At 42.9% G+C, this 21,583-nt stretch overlaps 1 protein-coding gene across 3 annotated transcripts in view; it reads left to right on the plus strand.

The window, feature by feature from the left end:
- LOC103534188 (vascular endothelial growth factor receptor kdr-like) overlaps positions 1-21,583 on the plus strand; it is a 121,893-nt gene that overhangs the window by 50,709 nt on the left and 49,601 nt on the right. For all 3 annotated transcript variants that reach the window (XM_008500122.2, XM_030449394.1, XM_030449395.1), the window contains exons 5-11: positions 1,397-1,556; positions 2,687-2,823; positions 4,343-4,502; positions 5,097-5,214; positions 6,958-7,133; positions 17,931-18,081; positions 20,551-20,656. In XM_008500122.2, the coding sequence (XP_008498344.1) occupies positions 1,397-1,556; positions 2,687-2,823; positions 4,343-4,502; positions 5,097-5,214; positions 6,958-7,133; positions 17,931-18,081; positions 20,551-20,656 (1,008 nt within the window). The remainder of the gene's footprint in view (positions 1-1,396; positions 1,557-2,686; positions 2,824-4,342; positions 4,503-5,096; positions 5,215-6,957; positions 7,134-17,930; positions 18,082-20,550; positions 20,657-21,583) is intronic.

The raw sequence follows: 21,583 nt of genomic DNA on the forward strand, positions 1-21,583 counted from the left end.
ATGATTCTGACCAGAAATCCTACAGCTTGATTACTTCAAAAGTATTTACATGTAATCCATGTTCCCTGCTACTGCCAGAACTGCTGTTCCAAAAGAAAGTGGCCATCTCACTGTGCCCGCTCCCCCACAGCAACATCACTGCCCCACACTCTTAATTCCTTTGTCTTTTGTCAGTGCTGAATAAGTAATAACAAGTGAGGTGAAACAATGCCAACCTGATCAATTGTGTATTCATAGGAGAGGTTTGAGCATCCACTCTCAGTGCCCAGAGCTGAAATGTCTTTGGAACAGGAGTATTATTTAAACCGAATCCTATTAAAACCACAGGGCCATAGAAGACTGCTGTTTGTTTGGAGACAGAAATAAATCGTGGGCTGCATAACAACAACAAGAGAAAACTATTATGTCATTGGGAAAATTCCCACTTGCAGTCCCTAGAGCAGCTCTTCCCTTTGGTTAACTCCAGAAGTGAAAACAAGGTAGCTCTGAAAAGGCAAACATTAACTTCCACCATCTTTGAGAAGTCCATATGTGATAGGAAAGAGGGGGAAGCACTGTGCAAAATCAGGAATCATGTGGCAATGATAGGGACAGTGAGGTTTCCCAAACCCTTCACTGTCCCACCAAAAGTGATTTCAACATTCCTACAGCCTATCCTCAGTCCTAAGGAGCCTCCCTGTGTCCTGCTGGCAGAACGTTACAAGTGTTTCTGAATTTAGGACAAAAAATATCTGTTACCAAGCCCCTTTATTTCTGCCATCCCATGATTTACCATCTGAAGTCATCCAGCCTGCTTCATACCTTGTGGAAATCAATAGACTGTTTTGAAAGTGTCTCATCCTTTTCTGTGATACAGAATCTGATGACAGGCATGGACCATAGCTTACAGATGTCTGCCATCAGCTGAGTTACTGACATGACTAATTCTGATTGCTTGGGGTCTAACTTCACACATATTTTTTAAGTACTGTGAGAGCCCAGCAATATGTGCAGTAGCTACATGCACCAGGAAAAGGAAATTTTGTTCTAAATTACTTGCAGAAAGATTACCCTAAAAAATTCCTATAGGAGAGCCATAATTATTTCCAGTAAAGAGATGAGGGAAATGGGACCTACAATGGGTAGCATGGTATCTTGCCTAAGATCTGAGAGGACTGGGGCTACTGAATCAGAAGTCCAAGTTTTGGATTTCAAAGACAGTCATACCTTAGGGAGGGCTTTTCTATTTACTTATGTTGATGTTGCTTAAGATATGTGTGGAATGAGACCACCAACCACTCTGACAGGTCAAATATCCACCCTGCCTCTACAGCAGAACAGCCTTGGCTGGTTGCCTCAGTGGTCTGAGGGGAAAGGGAACGTCTCACAACTCTCCTATCTGTCTGTTGTCTTTCAGTATCCTTATTCTGTAGAGATGAACTTCAAGAAGGTGTCGTGGGACCCAAGAAGAGGATTTGTCATCCCCTCTCAGTCTTTTGTTTACTCTGGAGTACTCACATGCACTGCAAATGTCAATGGGAAAGTGTTCACCTCTTATTACCTAGCACAGAGACTGGGTGAGTGACTACTGTGTGCCAAGGAATGACCACAATGTTTTTACTTCATAACTGAGCCCCTGGGTATTATTTCTTGGTTAGCCTCAATTAGATTTGATAATCTAATTGGTAATCTAATCTGTAGCAAATCCAAGATGGAAGGGTAAAACCAAACTCATTCATCCCCCTTTTTTGTATTCAGTAGAACTTGGATTTGATTCACTCCGGGTTTTGAACAGTTACCAAGTGTTGAGTTGACACAAAATAGGAGTATTTTATTCAAACCCTACCAAGTCTTTGTTTGCTTGGATTGAGTTATATTTACATTAAAACAACTGCTGGTTTAGAATAAACCAAACAGTAGCTTTCTTTTTGATTCTGGTCATTAAATACACAAGATCATGGTATAAAAATCTCATTAGACTGCTAATTCAAATATTTGTGTTTTTTTGTAGTTTCTCTTTTTTATTTAGTATACCCTTTGCTTTTATATACAGCTGAGCTTCAGTTCAGAATGAACATCTGAATTTGAAGCAACTTACCATTACATTTTTGAGTACTGGGAATTTATATGAAGCCAATTATAATTTATTTTTCCTTTGTTTTCAATGTATTTTCTTTCTCTCCTCATATATTACATTTTTGACAGCGGAGAGTTTATTGTGACTTAATTCCCATTAGATCATGGCATCCTTCTATACAATTAGCACTCAGCTTTAAACAACAGGCTTATGACTTTGTATGGCAGCCAAATAAAAGTCCTGTAAATCTCTCTCTCTCTTTTTCTTCATTGTTGGAGTAATTATTGCTTACTAGACTCATGAATGCAAAGCTAAAAAGCCTGTTAGGTCATCCCCTCTCCAGTGCAAAAGAACCCAGGCAATACCTCAGTCCTTTCTGTGGTACTGTGCAGTGATCAGAGGTCTGCTGGGTTTGGGGAACCCTAGACATGAATGCAGGCTCATTCCAGAGCTGATGGTTTGAAGGCATCACTAAATACCTAAAAGCAGGATTTGAGGATCCCACTGAGAACAGAAAGGCAGCTGTCATCAGAGGGCAGGAGAACCATGCTCCATGTTACACAGAAATGAATCCAGGGAGTGCTGTGTGGTTATACCTTGCTGTGTGGTTATAACCTGTTTCCATTTCAGAGGGCAGAGTGCAGAACCTGGCTCTAAAGGCAACTCCCAAAAAACTGCTGGTGGGAGAAACTCTCTATTTGGAATGCAGAGCAGAAACCTTCATCAACGGGCGCATCGAGTTCATATGGATATCTCCTAGTGGGAGAGTGAGTTGATGAAAATTCACTATTCTGCTGTCATACAGTTGCCCCCTACCCAAAAGAAAGATCTCTTCACAGAGCTGAGTAAACTCTAACTATTACTTATTCTGAAATACAGCCAAACATTGGTAAGCCTACAATTGATTGTGTTTTCAGTTTGGATGAATCTAAAATTTATCAGACCATCTGGAACCTGCAAATTAAACTGCAAATCTCAGGCTAAATATACACTTGCAAAAAAAGCCAGGAGTGTATTTTTCTTGTTGGGAAGAATAGCTGTCTTCTTCCTTCTGGCCTTTTTGTTGATCCCTGCTCACAGAGGCAAGTCTCAAAGGCAGCCACGAAGGTTGCAAGCTGTCAGTCTGCTCATCTATCTTGGCATTTAATAAGTAGGAGAAAGTGAAACAGAAGCAAATTCTATCTGCTGAAATGGTGGAGAATGAAAATTAAATCCTCAGTGCAGGTTCTTGAGCTTTCTGTAGAATGTCATATAAAAATGCCAGAATTGAAGCAGAATCATGTAAGAGAATGAGAATTTGCTGTGATGTACTAAAACCTTTCAGTTCCCCTAAGGAAACACAGAGGGAAGAAGGGGTATTTTCCAAATCAGTTCACTTACCTGAGATACTACTCATGGTTCTATTTGATGCTTGGGTTCAAAATGATTGGGGTTTTTTGCCTTTTTGGTTCAACAAAATACACATTTCAAAAACTGTATATTGAAAAAGCCTCTTGAAAAAGAGTAAAATGTGATTCCTAAAAACTGGGTTTGTAAAATTACTTTACTTATTGCTTAAAGAATGAATTTCTGATTTTGTTTTGGTGAAGAAACCAGAGAAAATATACCATAAAATTTATAGAAGGGCAAGCAATATGGTGCTACTGATTTTTTTTCTTGAACCCCATATACTGGAAGAGAGTAGTTTTTCTATGAATATTCCTTAGATTTCTAACATTTTACATGTAAAATTTGCTGGCTGTTTCTCTGGGATCAAAAGTTCTATCAGAAGCAACAATGCTTTGTTAAATTCTGCATGAATTTGCATTGGCATTTGGCTGTCATATTATATTATATTTCTGTAATAATATATTTCTTTTAGAAAGTAGAAGGCTTTTAAGACTGAGAAATACTGATTTTGACAAAAAACCCACAACACGAAAAACCAAAAACCGAAGCACAAATCCAACCCTACAAATGCCAGCAGCAGTTTTGCACTGAGATCCCTGAGGTTTGGTCCCTGTGTGGGGGTTGATCTGTGGTGCATCCTCTTATTTACCTGCCTGCCAAGATCTCAGTTGAGAAGCACCACAATTTCACTCTGTTTCTCTCTTATTAGACTTGATAATGAAACCTCACACCAGAGCTCTTCCTGCTGATTTGTCTCTTCGTTATTTCTTGCAGTGATGGGGAGATATGATAATTTTGATATGAATCACTGCTTTTCTTTACTGGCAGACTGTGAAAAGATGAACTAAATAATCTAGTTTATGCTGCTTTTTGACCCCTGTTTTTTCTGACTTCCAGCACCCTCACCCTAGAAAAAACATAGACCATAGTGGCAGTGTGTATAAAGTTGGCAGTAGCCTGACAGTAGAAAATGTGACCATGCAGGATGGAGGTGTCTATGTGTGCAAAACTGTCAATGTAACCAGGCTGGAGGCCAACGTCACGGTCACAGTGTATGGTAAGTTCTGCAGCAAAACCAGAATACCCCAGAACCAGGATTCTTAAGATTAAAGGACAGTGCCATGTTATAAATCTGTTGATACACAGAGGGCATTAGCAAGAATGCCAGCTCACTGGAACAGCCACTAATCATTTATAATCTCTAATTAATCTGTGCAAGAGTCAGAACCACTACTGTATTTATAAAGAAACTTAACAGAGTTTGTGACTGAGGTGTGTCTGAGGACATGGATTGACTAGGAGCTGAATGGGTTTGAAAAAGATGGCACTAAGTGTGATTGCTGTTGCCCTGGAAAATCTGGCTTGCTGACATTCACCTGGACAAGATACCCCAGGCATTTTTACATACACACTGCCCCAGGGGCAATGCAGGTGCAGATTCTCTGCTTTTAAGTCTTTCATCTGGAAATAGATCTTCCTGGCTGTGGCTGAGTTTTCAAGGGAACTGTGGCAACACCTTGTCATTCCATTTGGTTGTCTGCAACTTCTGCAGATCCAAAATCTTGGATAGACACAAGGCAGTTCAAAGGTGTGAGCACTGTACTATAGCAGATCTGCCATTACTTCTCTTCCTGTTCCTTTCTCTTTCCAGACAAACCTTTCATTACAGTTTCACATAAGAAAGGGCCTTACTACGAGATTACATCAGGACACAGGTCACTGAAACTGGCTGCAAAAGTGGATGCCTTCCCTCGTCCAAGTGTCACCTGGTGAGTACCATCATCTTCAGCAACATCAGTACACAGCTTTTTTGGGGGGTATAGATTTTCACTGTTCCTTACTACACAGATAAAAGATTAGAGCTGGGAATGCTCACAGCTGTGGTCTCACAGTTCAGCTAAGGAGATGTGACTACTTTCTGTGCTGATATATGCCTCTTCCCTATGCTACTTTTCTCTCCTAGTCATGCAGAAAAGATTCCTACAGAAAAAATGGGAGTTTCATTTAACATGGAGACAGAACTGTCTGGAAGATTCAAGTACAAAGCTACAGGGGAAGGGTTGATAGTTTACCACCATTAGTGGTGGTCAGTCTGCAAGGAGGCAATGCATAATAGAAAGCTGCAGGACACATTCTCAACATGAGAAATTGCTTCTCTTTAGAAATTCCAAATAATTTTCTCCAATCCTGTATCACTAGCAGTGCCAGATCCTTGCAGACAATGCAGTGAAACCTCCTGAGCAAACTAATGGCTCCACCAGGAGTGTAACAGATCAGCTTAATGAGAGGGGCACGATCTCAGCAGCCCCAGGAGACATTCATTCAGTTCTGTCTTTACCCTTGCATCCCTTGTCCTCTCTCTTGCTACTTTGGCTATGCTTCATTCAGCAGTGGGTCTTTAGTAACCCCATCCAACACCTTATACATCTTTAAATGTATGAAATCTCACACTGCAGCTGGCATGGGTCTGCCTGTCCTGCCAGAGAAGGTGGCTTGGGTGACTTAGCACCTTCTCAGCCCACTTCTCCCTGCCAGCTAAGTGCCACTCAGAGAGGACTTGACAGTCACAGAAGATACTGGTCAGGGATGGGTTTGCTGCATCTTCTTTTTGAGCAGGTGAAATAACATGAAATACTCTAATACTCAGACCAGTGAAATCAGTGCTGCCAAGAGATATTTTTAATTTTTGCTGTTATTTGGGAGATGAAAATGTTTTTGTGATGGTAGGGACCATCTCCCTCGTCTGTGCCAAGGCTTTGTTCTCAGGGCTCAGCATGAGCTGCTTGGGAGCTGCCTGGGACCACCAGAGCTGCTTTCCCTGCATGTTCAAAGCTACAGCTGTTGATGTTGGAGGTCTCTCAATGCAGTTGTTTCAACGACTGTAAAGGAGGTCTCCAGCATTCTCAGGCAGTAGGACACATGCCCCAAATTCTCCCTCCACCAAGCCTAAAGCTCTGTGTGTGGCAAAGTCTGGCCTGTCTCATACTCATAACCCAAATCTGCATATTGCATTAGCAGTGAAGAGGAGTTTGCTCATGCAGACTCTGCTATCCTGCTCTTAGATAGTGATGATTCAAGGCTGTGAATTCCTCACTGACTTTCCTATTGACCAGGAAATTCTCCAGGTCACAGGCTTCAGCTTTTTCAGAAAAAATAATGGGTCATTTATGCATATTGATAGACAATTCTGCTTAATTAATATCTTGTCTTAAACCTGGTGACATTCATTTTGGCTAACCCATTATTTCCTTCACCTTAGTACTATATATCCAGCATAATCTGGGGACATCTAAATGTTCTTTTTCCCATGGCATAGCAAGTGCTGCTCAGTTTTAGGGTGGGAAGACAGAAAGAATACATGCCCAATTCAGGCAGTGATTATAGATCTGTGTTTCCCTTGCTGTTCCCAAAGAATGACTCTTCACCCACTCTAGTTTGGGTACCTTTTAGCTTTTCTGAGGGGTACCATGCATGGGTGCACATGATGAGCTTTGATGGGACTGTCAAAACAGGTACAAAGATGGCAAACTGATCAAGGACAACCATACCTGCTACGAGCCAGATCCAGTGAGGTACAGACTGGGCATAAGAGATGTGAGACCAGAGCATGCTGGGAACTACACCATCGTCCTGAGCAATGCCAAATATGGGCTCTATAAGAACCTCACCATGCAGCTGGTGGTGACAGGTAAGGACTTGATGTTTGTAATGACTTCTGCTGGGTTCTTTCTCATTTTTCTGTGTGATCCCACTTCAGCAGTCAGCAGGAATGGGTGACATTTCCCTGTGTTTATCTGATCATAGATCACCACCTTATTTAGGAACCACCATCTCATCTCACCACACGTTAAATAGAAGCAACAGAATGGAGTTAGTATGAAGAGTTAGTCTGAAACTAGGTCATCTCAAGGCACTTCCCACTGAGATACTGCACCTCAGAAAGAGCCTGCAGCATCTTTCTGTCAGGACAGTGTCTCTGCAGAGGGGAGCAGAAATTACTTGAAAATGAACAAACTTAACAGGAATTAAATTTTAGTAGGAGTTTGGGCAGCTATCTACTAGTGAGGTCTGGGGGCATAGTTTCCCAAGAGAAATGATGAAAGTTCTAGCCCTTGAGATTAAAAACTGGCTTGGGCAAAGCACTGGAGAACATCCTGTTGGGGCAGGAAAAATCCCAGCGGGGCTGACGGAAGGAACTCAGTAAGCTGCCCTGTCTTTCATGTCACTCCATCATCCTGCTACAGAAATACTTTCTAAGTCTGTATTCTAGGTATTGCCATTTATCTGCTGGGAGCACTTGAGAGACAGGTCCATTTTCAGGGGAATCTGGAGAAAACTGAAGTAAACTGTGGTGTGCACTGAAGCAGGATGACTTGACATAGAGGGAAAACAGATACTGAAATCACATTTATTAATCTCCCTTGCTGGGATAATGAAAGAAAGAGCCACATTGTCTCTTTGCATATCCACTGCCTCTTTTAATCCCTTGAATCTGGCAACAGAGATTGAATCATGAGGCCAAGTAGGAGCTGAGCAGAAGTTAGCTCTGCTTCCCTTTGTGTTGCCCAAGGTTCTCTTGGGCAGTGAGATAAAGTTATTGAGAGAGCTTTGCTTTCTTTTCTGTGGTGAATTATTTTCTCCTTATCCTCTTTACACCTAAAATATTTTCAGTTGTCCTGTTTTGTATACTTATATACCATTGCACCATGTAACTTCCAGTATTATCTCTCATTTCACCTCTCAGAAAGGAATAATGCCTAACAAATGGAGAACTTGTCACTCAGGCACATTTGGCCTATGAATAATGCTAAATAAGATAGGATAGCTTAAAGCACCTTAAACATTACATAAACTAATGTGTGATTTAGGAGTGGAGAGAGAGCTTAGGACGTGCTGATGGTCAGGTACTGCAGCTCAGCTGATGAGCAGGGCTGTGTTAAGCTGTGTAATTTGTTTACCCATACAATGGTTTTGCCATCTTGCTAAGAGAATGGAAACATCCAAAGGAAGAGAAAATTAAGAATGATAATAAACTGTCTTGTCAAGGTAAATATTGGTGTTTGCATGCAAAAGAGAATGTTTACTTGAGGAACAGCCATTCCCAAAATAGGCGTATAAAAAACAAACAGACCTTGTCTGCATCAGCAAGATGCTATTTCAGGATTAAACCATCCCATGCTCTTAACTCCAGTGCAAGCCTTTCATCTCTTGTATGTACAAGTGTGTGGTGGTTTTCAGCCTCTCACACACAGTGCATGCCTAGCGTGGTGCTCAGTGTGAATCCTTCTGAGCCACCAGCCCAAGGAAGACCTCAATTAGGAGGAATTATTTAATTGCAAAACCACCACAAGAGTCTGCAGAGTCGAGCAGCTGCAGGAATGTTACCAACTGGAGAAGGTGCTGCAATGTGAAAATGTTTCTTTTCTGGTAAAAAACAGTCATCCCAGAACTGAGAGCAAGCAGAGAAAGATCTCTTCCCAGGAGTGCCACTGTTGTTAAACTAAAGGCTTCAAACAATGAGAATATTTTCCTTGATTGGAGACAGGACTGACACAAAACACCCAGGAAATCTCTCGCCTTTGCCAGGCTCTCCTCTGCAGCACTAACCTGACGTGCTCTGTGTGAAACACCCTGGCCAAGGAGAGGGTCATTTTGCTGAGATATGTGTGGGTAGAGACCAAAAAAAAGCACCTGTTGCTCTTGAAGCTCATCTAACAGCAGCACTCTGCCTTTTTTCTTCTCCTTAGAGTAAAAGGATTGCTTTTTCAGATCTGGGCATCATTTGCCTTACTTTCAGAAAAAAATTCTGAAGGTCCAAACTGAATGCAGATTTGAATTTCTCCCTTAAGTCCCCAACAAATAACCTGACACTTTATCTCTGGTCATTGTGACTGATATCCTGGTATCACACCTGAATAGATTAAATTGCCTGGAGTCTCAGCAGACACTTAGACATGTAGGAGGAGACAAAATACATTTTCTGGCCATTTAATGCAGGAATTACCTTGCCTACCACTGCAACACAACTACCTCTGAACTGGGGAGGGTGATTAATGTCTCTGCTTAGTAGCACAGGCAGCCTGCAATTACTGAAGCTGGAATTTGACCACAGGGATTAGCAGACTTGATGGAAAAATCCTCCTGGGCTTGCAAGGTGAACACAGGGGTAGGAGCATCAGTTTTGCATCATGTCTAAAAGGTGGAGCCTGCAGCAATTCAGCACCCAATAAGCCTCATGCTGGGTATGTAACCCTGTAACAGCTCCGTTTTACAGCATTGCTCCCCAAAAACCAGAGCCAGTCTTTAAAATTTCAGAGCTGCATATCTGAAAGTGAGTCCTGATCTATACTATTAAAGAGAAGATGGAAAATTATTGAAGTAGACTTCTGAATGAGAAGATAAAAGTCATCTGAATGTGTTTTCTCTTGCTGCAAAGGGACACTGCATTGAAGAAATTGTAAGTAAGCAGACAGCCCCCTCTCCTGTGAGTTTGTTCAAGATTGTACATGTCTGTTGTTCCCCAGCAGCACAGTGGCACTGGCAGTCACCATGCTGTGACAACACCCATTGCTATCCATTTCTACTAGGTGTAGCAGAATTTTAAAGTTCATACTGTTGTGATAGTAAAGTATAAATAACAGCAGGATCCATTCATCAAAATACAATCTATTAATTTATGCCATGTATTTTACTCAGTAATAAGAGCAGCAGAAGATCCTTTGTGCTGCATGGGATTGAGCTAAGAAGTCATCTGCTTGAGCTCTGCAGGACAGGAGCTCAGATGCAGTGAATCTCCTGCCCTGCTAGAGGACCAGCAGGGCTGTGGGCTTTTCTTGGAGTCACCTCCCATGAACTTAATTGGCAGCAAGCACACAAGTTCTGACATAAAGCACATTCTGTATGTGCAAGGTATTTCACCCCATGGTAATAAGTAAAATATTAGGAGTTACTTCCCCCAGAAGTCTGACTGGCCATAAAATTGATGAGAATCTGCAGAGACCAGATACCTCAGCTGAGCTCCATGGAGGAGCAAAAGGGGCAAATACCTCCCAGAGCTGCAGTGTAGGAACTGAGAGCAAGGCTAGCCCGAGGTGAGGACCTGTGCAGGAAGGAGGCACGTGAAGCTGTGTGTGTGCTGCATGGCCTGGTGGAGAATTGTGCTGCTCTTCAAAAGATGTCCCTTTAAGAATCAGCTTGGCTGTGCCTCTCTCTGGTCACCCGTGCTCCCACTGCAGCTGGAATTTAATCTTGCAGGAGCACGGCTCTCCCTTGTGGAGTCGCCTTGGCTCATTGCAGGACTCGAGTCCCCAGGAGGTAGCTGACTGCGTTTTCAAAACACTCCTTCTTTACATATTTAAACATCAAACACTGTCCAAGGAGCGGTGGGTTGCTGTGTTTTTGTTTTGTTTGATTAAATTCTTATTGAGAAAAGCTTCAAGAAAATAATGTCCTGAAGAATTTGTAGGGGAGGGAACAAGGAGAAGGAACAATCCTAGCAAACAGCTGGTGGCTGCACATCTGAGCCAGCCAAGAAGGAGAAACATGGGAGAAAAGAGTTATTCCAGGCTGGACTACAAAGCCATTTCAGAACAAAACATAAACAAAAAACCTCAAGTCTATTTATGGGCAAGCAGACTGCATTTCATTCTCACCCTTGCACAAGTCATCTGCATGTATCAGGGTTCTTGCTGTGCCCTTTGTGGAGCAGTCAGCGTGCTCTGCCCACCGTGTTGTGAGTGAAGATTGTATTGGAGCATAAGTGAAGTCAAAAATGGGATGAATAACCTCCCTCACCATTCTGCCTTTCTTCTTAGTCCCAAACTTTCTCTCCTGTGCTCCCTTAAGCCTCTTCCAGCAAATATTGCTTTGGGTTCCAGCTGCTCTAGTCAATTGAAATCACATTGCCTCATAGAGTCCTTGATTCCCCAACCTCTTGTGTTATATCCATAAGGAATGCAGGATTAAGTGCTAGAAATAGCCTCTACCATAAGCAGGAGTAATTCACAGGCTCCTTATGAATTCCATCTCTCCTGGGCAAGGAGTGGAATAAAAGGGGTGCATGGAGAAGTCACGTGTGCATTGCCATTTGCTCCTTGTTATGGCAGTGAGGTGACTGTCTATACCTCCATTTGTTACCAGGGGGAATTAGCTCCAGAGAGCTTAATGATGCATATATTGCCCTGCTCTGTAGTCAGGCCAGCTCTTCATATTTGGTTTGAAATCAAAGGCAATTCTGTGCCTGACCTACTTTGGCTTGCAAGGGATGAGTTGACATCAAAGGAGTCCCCAGTGATCTCCATAAAAGTTAATAAATACGTGGTGATCCATGTGAACAATATCCCATCACCTCAACCAGACCCAGAAATAGGCTGAAAATGAGCCCTCAGGATGAGGTTAATGTATCTGGGCATTGCCAGTTCAGAGAAAAAGAGCTCTGAGAGTGATGGATCTCATTTAAAGCCAATTGAAGACAGACAGGAGACTCCTGCAGTCTTTTGCACATGGAAGGGCCCCTGAAATCTCCAAGCTGGACACTGCTGCACTCTGAGAAACATTCATTTATTTGGATTTTTAGTGCAATCAACTGTTAGGTTGAAGGCCAGAGCCAGATAGGAGAAGCAGGGGTACATGAAGTGATCTCCACCTTCACCTTGCCTGCATGCCAGAACTTGTTTTCCTTTGTGCATCATATCCATGTCTTGTGTAGCTCCTTGGGGGATGACCCATGGAAAAGTCAAAATAGAAAATCTAATTTTCCACCTCCTGGGCCAGCTGAACAAACTGGAAACCCCAAAATAAACCACAGCCTGTCTCCATCCAGCTATGTTCCTCCCCGAGCCCATTCCTTCACTTTCCTTCTGGGTACCATGCTCTGGCTGGGCCGGTGCTTTGGGTGGGGAGGACACAGCTGAGAAGGGCAGAAGCAAAGAGGTACCAGTGCTCCAGCCTCTCCTTTAGGTCTCATTCATCAGACACAAGCAGGAAAGAAACAACTGACTTTTTATGGGGGATTCATGAAGAAAAGAAAAACTGTAGCAGCATAACCAGGCAGCAGTGGGCCTTCCAGGCACACTTATTATTAGCACATTTTGAAGAATTTTTTACTGACACCATGCAAACCCTGCACACTTGCAGCTCTGCAGTCCAGCTTCCACTCAGCCTCTGCATGCTCTCAGGAGAGCCTCTAATGAAAAAGTCAGATGAGCTACTTTCATTTTGTTGGAAGTAACCAAAGCAATTTTAGGAAGAGGAAGGTGGGGGCCTGCTGGAGGTTGCCAGAAAAATCCGAAGCATTCAACTCACGTCTTTGCAGCAGCAATCTCTCTCTGACAGCCCTTAAAACCAGAGTGGTGGGGGGAAGTGGGAAAGTGGCAGCATGTGGTTTCCATGCTGTTTCTCTGCCAAGCCTGCAGGTACATTAACTGTTGTTTTCCTCTTTTGAAAAACAGGCAAAGGGGGCAGAGACAAAAATCCTAGAAACAGCCTGCTCTGCTAAGAATTAAGCAGTTCCTTCTTACTCATTTGCTCTTGAACTCTGTTTAGCCAGAAAAAAATAAGATGGGGAGAAGACAGGCAAGAGAAAACCTTTTTTTAATCCAAAGCTTGGCTGAATTGGGTTGAGTATCAGATCTGGGAATGGTGGTACAGCACTGGAAAAAAATCCAGCTGTCTCCTTAGAGGGTGAAGACAGATACCCCCAAAAGTGACAGTACAAGGTCAAGCTGCACTGCCATTTTAACAACAAAATTCCCTGTAGGGCAGGTCAAGAGCCCTGTGATTCTTCTTGTATCTATCCATACAATACCCAACTCCATGGTTTTCTCTCCTCTTTGCTTCCCTCCTGCTGGCATTCCCAACCCATAACAGCAGGTTACAATGGAGCAGCAGGGTGTGTGTGTGCTAGAGATTAGGCAGGCCACCAATAATTGGTGACCCCAGTTCTCTTCCTGACTGTGGCAGTGACTCACAGAGATTTTGGCCACTCATTCCACCTTGGCATCTGCTTCCTCAGAGGTACCATGGGGACAATGTCGTGTGCCCTCTTCACAGCAGCCTTCTGTGTAGTGCTTAGCAAAATGAAACAAAAAAGCAAACAGAACTTAACAAAGAAAACCATGCTGACAAAAATCAGCTGGGGTCAAACACAATGTTTTATTCAGCCTGAAACAAAAGTTTTGTTTTCAGGTCATTTAACTCACTTTTTTCTTTCTTTACTTATAACATTAAGAAACTGTTTGATCTGTCCAAGCTTGCACTAAGGAGTTTCCTATCTACCCTACAGAATGTTCACCTAGCTCAACTTGCAGAGCTTATATTTCCATTAAGTACCAAACATCAGCTGAAAGATTCTAAAGTGCAAATTATTCTTGTGTTTGGTAAACAGAACGGACAAATAGAAAACAAGTTGCCTCTCTATCAATGGTTTTAGTGAAACCTTGTGTCCAGCAAAGTACATCAAGTTGAGACTGAATGCTTAGCTGGACTGCCCTATGTTATTTTAATGATGTTTTTATTGTGAAAAGAGTTTTTGAAACCCAGTTTAAATGGTAGTGGGGAAGGTAAGTAAACAGCAGTTCAGTCAGGGGTCACAGAAAGTAAAGTTTCTCTAAAAAAGGCAAGGAAACTTTCTGTGTGCTGTCCTCTGTATTTGGATGCTCCTTTGGGTGACAAGTGTAAAACCCCATAATGACATCTGAAATGGATTTAGAGATAGAAATCTCTTGCAAAAGAGGAAATGCCAGAGGGTTAATGTCCCAACCCTTGTATGTATTATTTGCTTCTAATGCCACAAACTAAAGATAACACTAGAAAGAAAGGTGAGACTTAGATAATGCTGATCAATTTGAAATTTGCAGTAAGCAGAACTGCTCTTTGATTGCATTTCACAGTGCAGCAGCAAAGTCTTTAGTTATTCAGGTCAGCTCTCACACCAGCAATTGCACCTCTGCAAAGTGAGGTGGGGATACAATCACACTTCAAGCCAGAGAGGACGAAAACCCATTTATTTCAATACATTTAAAGCCATCTGAACATTGTGCCTTCCAAATGCAGCCAGGGACGAGAAAGCTTTTAAGGTTTGTTTGGCTTCTGCTTGAGAAAACTCAGCCTGGGGAGGGCAATGGCCAAGGGATGGAGGCAGAAAATAAGCAGGCAGATTTTGGGGCAGGAGGGGGGAGTGGGAAGCAAGAGGTGGGGTAGCAAAGGACAGTTCAGGTCAGGAATGAAGTGTAGTTAAAAAGATGTCCTCTTGCAGTGCAGCACTACTCTAGCAGGCAGGACTGCAGGTTGGGGGAAGGAAGGTCTGTGTGAGCCCAGGGTTCGGGTACCAGAGGCTGCTGTGGCAGAGCTTCCAGGGGAAAGCAGGAGGTGGGGAGGTGCACTGAAGCCCCTGGGCAGAGGCAGCTTGCTTGTTTACTCAAGTTTTGTACTCCCATTAGTCCAGGGCCTGCTAAAGCCCTCATTCCCAACACTTGTGGGTTTTTTTCTTCAGTGCTTAAAAGACAGCAACACACATGCAATTGTATGTGCACTGATGAAATACACAGTTGCATCATTTAAGCTGCAACCAAAAATGTACTTGGATTTTGGAAGTGCTTACGAGGGGATTTACACCCTAAACCTTACACAGCACCTAAACATTAGCAAAGATAAACAAGATTTTGTGCATAATCCACCACGCTGCTTAGTAAGCAAACATGAAAGAGAAAACAAAGCACTGTTTGGAGGAGAGAGAAAGTTATCTAAGAAATACACTACTAGGAGCACCTTAAACAATCACCAGCTTTAGGCTCAGAACTCCTCATCACACTAAGTGGAGACCCTTTGAGCAGGTGAGACTCCTGCAGATCCCAGCCCCCTGAGCAAACTGGCCAGGTGTAATCCAAGCAAATCCCAAACACCTGTACCCAGCACAGAAGCCAGTTAAGAGAGGGACACTTATAAAAAATGCTTCAATTTCTGAGTGTTGTGCCCATAATTAGCTACAACTCTACACTAACTGTGTTGTAAGGCATGGTGAAAGGGTGGGGAGGCATTTTCAGCCAGCCCCTCAAGTTTTAAGAAAATTGCTTAAGCCTCATAAATAATGATTATTTCAATTGATGAATAATTTTGACTCATTTTAGCTTTCAAGTAATATTTAATAGTGTCATGCAGTGAAGTAATTGTAGAATTAAGAATTCATTCGTCACTCATGTGTGTTCTTATTTGAATTAGATTGTTAAAATTATTATTTCTTTTTAGAGGGATAATTTAACTGACAGTCGTGTTCATCATTTCACCAAGAGTATATAAAAAAAAAATCTCCTAATATTAAAAAATTGTAATCAAACCTTGTCCCCTCATACTCTGGCACACACAGAAAACCACACAAATATACTGTCTCCCTCCCCAGGTGTGCAGAGCTTTGTTCTTACAGCTCAGAAAACATAATATCTGAGTGACCTTTCACAGTGAACTTAGAGGCTCTTTCTCCAAGTGCAAATCACACTTCTGAGGTCAGCCCAGACACACCACACATGAGCTTTGAGACTGAAAAGAAAAATGCCTGAGATAATGAAAAACGTGCTTCTCTCTCCAGGGAATTTTAAGAAATTATTTTTATGATCAGAAATAATTTACTAATGGGAAATGAGATGCCAGCTACAAGGAAATGCAGCATTATCCCCATTACTTTTTCCCGTGAATTGCTCAAATCTGAAAGCACTTGATCAGTGATACGTTGTGTAGCCCAGAGCAATGCTCTGCAGGAAGCCTCTGTCCCTGTTAACAGATGTGGGTGTAAGTCTGAGAGACCCAAACCACAGCCTGAAGTCTCCTGTCTGCTCCCTGCTTAATCTTCTCCACGAAAAGACAATCCCTCTGTCCTTGTCTGAAGGGACAAAGGAATGAGGAGTGGATTTTTGGAGCTGGGTAGAGCATCATCTGCAGGCAGATGTGGAAACAAGACTCAACCAAAGAGAATCAAACAAACCAAAAGGAACACAAGAGCAAAACCAAACAAGGCCTGACACTTGGGTCTTCCAGGTGCCATGTTACCCAGGATCTAATGAAGGTTCTTTAAAGCAGCTGATGTTTTACTATAGTATGGGAGCTAGGATATGGCTGAACCAACTACAGTCAATACTCCTTTCATGTGGTGGGTAAGGAAAAGCTGATGTATATTCAGCCAATGAGGTCAGAAGATCTTTCAGAGTCTGACCTGGCAGCCATGAGAAATGGAAAGTGAGGGTCCCACCAAGCCACAGAATCAGCCTGGTCAGCCCTCTCAGAATAGGAGAGGGCTGAAAGGGAAAAAAAGCTATTAAAAAGAAAGAAAAGAGGGAAAGGGATCAAGATTGATGAGGTGGGTGGTAGCCATATTTACATATCTGGGGCCTCCTTGACAGCAGAAAAAAATAAGTTAACCCAAAAACTAGAAATCTAATCTACATTCACTTCCCAACTTGTCAAAAGCCCTCAGCGTAAAGCAGCTGCACTTGGCTGCCCAGAGGTGTTCTACAGAGGGACCCTAACCCATAAATCTGTTTGATTTCCTGTTATGAGAAGCAGACAAGGAGATAAGGCTAGGGATGGGCAGAGCTGTCTGTATAAGGGAAGAGCCTGTGCTTTCACCCCAAACTCAAACCCACCCTCTCCAAGGTTAGGAAAAGTTCAGTTCACTTTGGGGATTTTTTAGCATTATTTCTCATTTTTCCATGTTCCCGTGGGAGCTGGAAGTAGATGGGACAAAGCATTTCTTTCCTGCTGGCAACAAGCAGCCCTGAAAGTGTCACAATAAAATTTCTTCTTGAGAGATTTCTAGTCCAAGGGTGTGATCCTGCAACCCTCCAGATGTGAATAATGCAGTGATGGTTCTGCTGGTGGTGAGAATTCCTGGGCATTACTCTACAAGTGTTTTCTTCCCACCACTCATTCCTTGCTTTCTTCGCCCCTTCATCCAGTGCACAGTACACATAAACAGAAAAGCAAAGTAAACTTTGCAAATCAAAAATACTTTTTTTTTTTCCCCAAGGCCCTGGGGAGAACCTGCACAATGGTAACACTACTGCACAACAACAGCTGCTTGAGAAGGTTCCCACCAAGAGGTGACATCACAAGTTGAATGCTGTTCTGCCCACAGTCCTGAGACTAACAGCCTGATCCTGCAGTACCTGACCAGTAAATGTTTCAAGGCATAAATTTTCCAGAAGTATATTTAGCAGGTCCATGACAACATCTGAAAGCAATTAGGATGAATATGGTAGCATTTCAATGTATTTTCTGAACCACCACAAGTAATGCCCATGTTCCTGTGAATGTATGTTTTCAATACCACTGGTAATGTCCCTACAACTTTGGTAGCCTCACTAAATAATCTCTTGGTCGTCACAGCAAAATGTTTCAAAGCCTTTGATGGAAAGAGAACTATGATCAGGGATGCAAATTTGCTCATTTGCATTTATTTTTATTGACTTTTTTTTTTTTTTTTTTTAATTTTCTTTAGAGAGACCCAAAATCTATGAAAAGGAAACTGATTTTGATAAGATTGAGAGGGTGGAATTAAGAAGTAAGCACAAAATCCAGTGTACTGTAAGTGGGAATCCTGACCCGAAGATTGAGTGGAAGTGGCAGCCCTGCAGCCTGACAGACACACTGTAAGTGGACATTCCTGCATTTTGCAAAAGAGTTTGGTAGTTTCAAGTCAGTTTTTTCTTTCTAGTACATCTTATTTATCTTAGTGAAAATCAAGGGTTATGAACCCAGCAGGCATCTGGTTAGGGATGATCTTTTTGGAGTTACAAGCACCTTCTGTATTATCAGAATTGTGTCAAAGAAGTTTAAAGTGGCTAAAGATCAGGCTTGACTTTTCTTTAACTTCACCAGCAATGTCCCTCTGACCAAGATCTTTTCTTACACTACGTGGATGCAGCCTGAATGGCAGATGAAGAAAAAACAGACAGGTGCTTAGAGGTAACACACTTTTTTCCTGTGTAAGAGCCACTGTCAGACAAACCTGCTTGGCTTCATTTAGTTGCCATGAGGAATTTCTGCCACTTCCTAAATGCTGTCTTCACCTGTGCACACTGAGCATGGGCTCCTGTGGCAGCACCTGCAGTGCACAAACTGGAAAAGGTAGCCAGGCCTTCACACCTTCTTGAGGGCCCTTCTCTGCCAAGTCTGGAGGCAGCCTGAGGTGTGAAGACACAGAAGCAAGTCACTGGGTCAAAATACAAGAGGCCTTTCAGGATTTGCCTTAGACAAGTAGGCATTTTCTTTCCTCCTACTGTTACATGAGCAGGGTGATAGAGGTCTTGGCTGAGGTCTGAATGCTTCTCCTGGCAACCCCAGGGGACATACAGAAGCCATATATAACAATTCTCACTGCACTTCAACTCCTTCCTGCAAGGAGGGGGATGAAGTCAAGTTTTCCATCCATAAAAAAATGAAGGCAGGTCTAGGAAGCAAGAGAGAGAAGACTGATGGATGGTTCCTTATCTTCTCACCATTTCAATGCATTTCCAAATGCTGCAAATGACAAGTCATGAGAGACAGAAAAATCACATAAGAAACCTTCTTTCCCAGGTTCTCTGCTGCAGCAGTTGCAGTGATGTTGGGTAATCTAGGCTCAGGTTGGATCTAAAACGTGACCCTGTTTCCCTCCACAAGTAGCCTGGTACCTCATTTTGGTAGTCACACTGCTCCTGCAGGAACAGAAGAGCAGAGATTTGCTGGCTGAGGCAGGGCTGTTGGCATCACAGGTCAGCAGAAGGCACACAAGCTGCTGCTTCAGAGATATCCAACAAGAGCAGAATGGAGCCACCATGAGGAAGCAGGTTCTGCAGTCTGTAGGAAGGCCACAGAGATGACCTGAAAATCTTTTCCAGAGCTTGGTGTCTAGGGAGAAAGCATTGGTGCTGAATGCTGGATTGAGCCAGATTCGAACCAGTGACCTGGTGACAAAAGACCTCATATAACCCTTGTTCCAGCTCTCTGACTCTCTGATCTTATCAATTTAAATACAATTGCAGAGTGGTGTCTACCTCTTCTGGCCTCCGGGGCAGCCTTATCTTTGTCCAGCAGAAGCTGTAGGAGGATTCCTGTGGGAAATGACACAGACCCCATTTCCTTCTGTTGTCTCACTTCCTCTCTCTCTCTTTCTCTCCCCCCTCCTCACTAGTGCACTTTGAATCCCAAAACACTATCATTGTTCCTTATAGCTGTGATGTGATTTGCTTCCTTTGAGTATTTTCCCTTCATCCTCAAGACAGAATTGTGCCTTGCAGGAAGCCACTCAAGCATCTTCTAATTAGGCCCTGTTGAGAACTATAAACCCTCCCTTGACTCAGGGTGTTACCCATGTATTTCGTGTGGATTTGGCAAAGGCGTGGCTGATTTATGGATCAGTTTTCTGCAGCATCAGCCCTTGGTCATCACCTATAGAAGTCCCTATTCATTCTACCTCCTAAACATAGTCCCAAACTGCTGTTGTAGGCTCAGAGGCTGCTGGGACCATCCATGGGAAGTGTGGTGCTACTGCTGAGGCAGAGGAGCCCATAGGGAGGTTTTATTCCAAGGGCTGTAGTTACAGATAGAAAAACCTTTTGCCTTGGATATATTTTTTCCACCTGAAGTGCTATATACACTGCTTTTCACCCAGAGTTCAGAAATGAAGATTGATAAGTGATATATGGGTGTCTTCTGGGGAACATGCAATATGAAAGGAGCCTTCTGCTATTGCTATCCCAGTGTTTATCCATTCTACTCCCTCAGGAGCACTTAAAAAGCCACAACTGCAGTGAGTTGGAGTGTAACTCACATTTAGCCATATTAAGGTCACATGATTTAATTAGCATCTTCTATTTCTATTCAGAAAGCTTAAGAGGTTTCTTTGCTGGTCATGTACTGATCTTTGCCTGTCTCTGTCAAAGTGCTTCATAATTTTGCAATGTGACAAAGAAGGAATCCATGAAAAGGTAACAATCTCCAGCAGTGATAGCTTAGAGGAATTTGTAAGACCTCTGGCTATTGCCTAAGAATGACATTCCCTTTCTTTAGTAATGCCTCCCTGGGTTATCTGATCTGAGTCAGCTTCTTGAACACCACCTTTGCTTTTCTACCTCCAGATGCAAGCCTGATGGGCAAAAGGTTGTGGTTCAGGAGAACATGGTCATAGGCAACAAGATCAGAAGCATTGAAAACCTGACTGTGAAGCATGGGGATAAAAGAAAGGTATGTGTCTGGTGACAATCTGATGTCATGGGATAGCTGGGGGCTTTATGGAGGGGACACTGTGCTCACACAGAGATCTCTTCCTGTAGTTCCTGAGCTGCTGAGGGTTGTTAGCATGCTTTAAATTCCACAGCCCTGGAATCATTTTCAGATCTCTGCTGTTTATAAATGCTGGGATTCTGGTAATGATGTCACATACTTTGTTTAAAACTCTCCAAAGACTTTCAGGTCAAAAACCTCTCTGTCTCCCTCAGTCTTGAGAAAGTGTAAGGCTGGTTCAGTGCAAGAGGGGTCCTGTGAAGTGCCTACAACTGATAAGGACTCTCAGTTCATTAAAATGTTTAGCAATTAGGAAGCACTTTGTACATCCCAGCCTTGCCTACTCTCCCAGCCAGAGAAGTTAAACAGTTTTGTAGTTTAAGAGGCCTAAGGTGGCCAGAGAGAGCTGGCCTGATTTTCAGTGTAAGTGCCTGCAGTACCTGCCTGATGCAGCTGGAGTGCTCAGTATTTCTTTACGCATTTTGTTGCCAGCTATGTTGCCAAGACAATGAAGGGAGGCAGACCTCTTTCCTTCTGCACTTCCCTGCCTGATTCCCCCTCCAAACAGCACTTTGGACACTTCCTGCATGAACTGCAAAGATCTCAGCCATGAATTATCTGTTAAATGTCTCCCAGGTACCTGTGGTGATAGTGATACTGTTTATGCACCTCCACACTAATCCTTGAGAAATTGCTGCAGCTGTTCTGCAGCTCTCCATCCACAGATGTGGCTGTGGCTGTGCCTTGGAGAAGATGCTGTGGTCTGGTTCAGACAGTTGTGTCACCTCTGTTGGATTTACAGAGGTTTGTGGCTTTAGGATTGTTTTGCAGCTGCAGGTTTCAAGGTGGATGCTCCAGACAGTTTAGTGCCTAAACCTGCAAGGTGCT

Source organism: Calypte anna, chromosome 4 (assembly GCF_003957555.1).
Source record: "Calypte anna isolate BGI_N300 chromosome 4, bCalAnn1_v1.p, whole genome shotgun sequence".
NCBI classification, from domain to species: domain Eukaryota; kingdom Metazoa; phylum Chordata; class Aves; order Apodiformes; family Trochilidae; genus Calypte; species Calypte anna.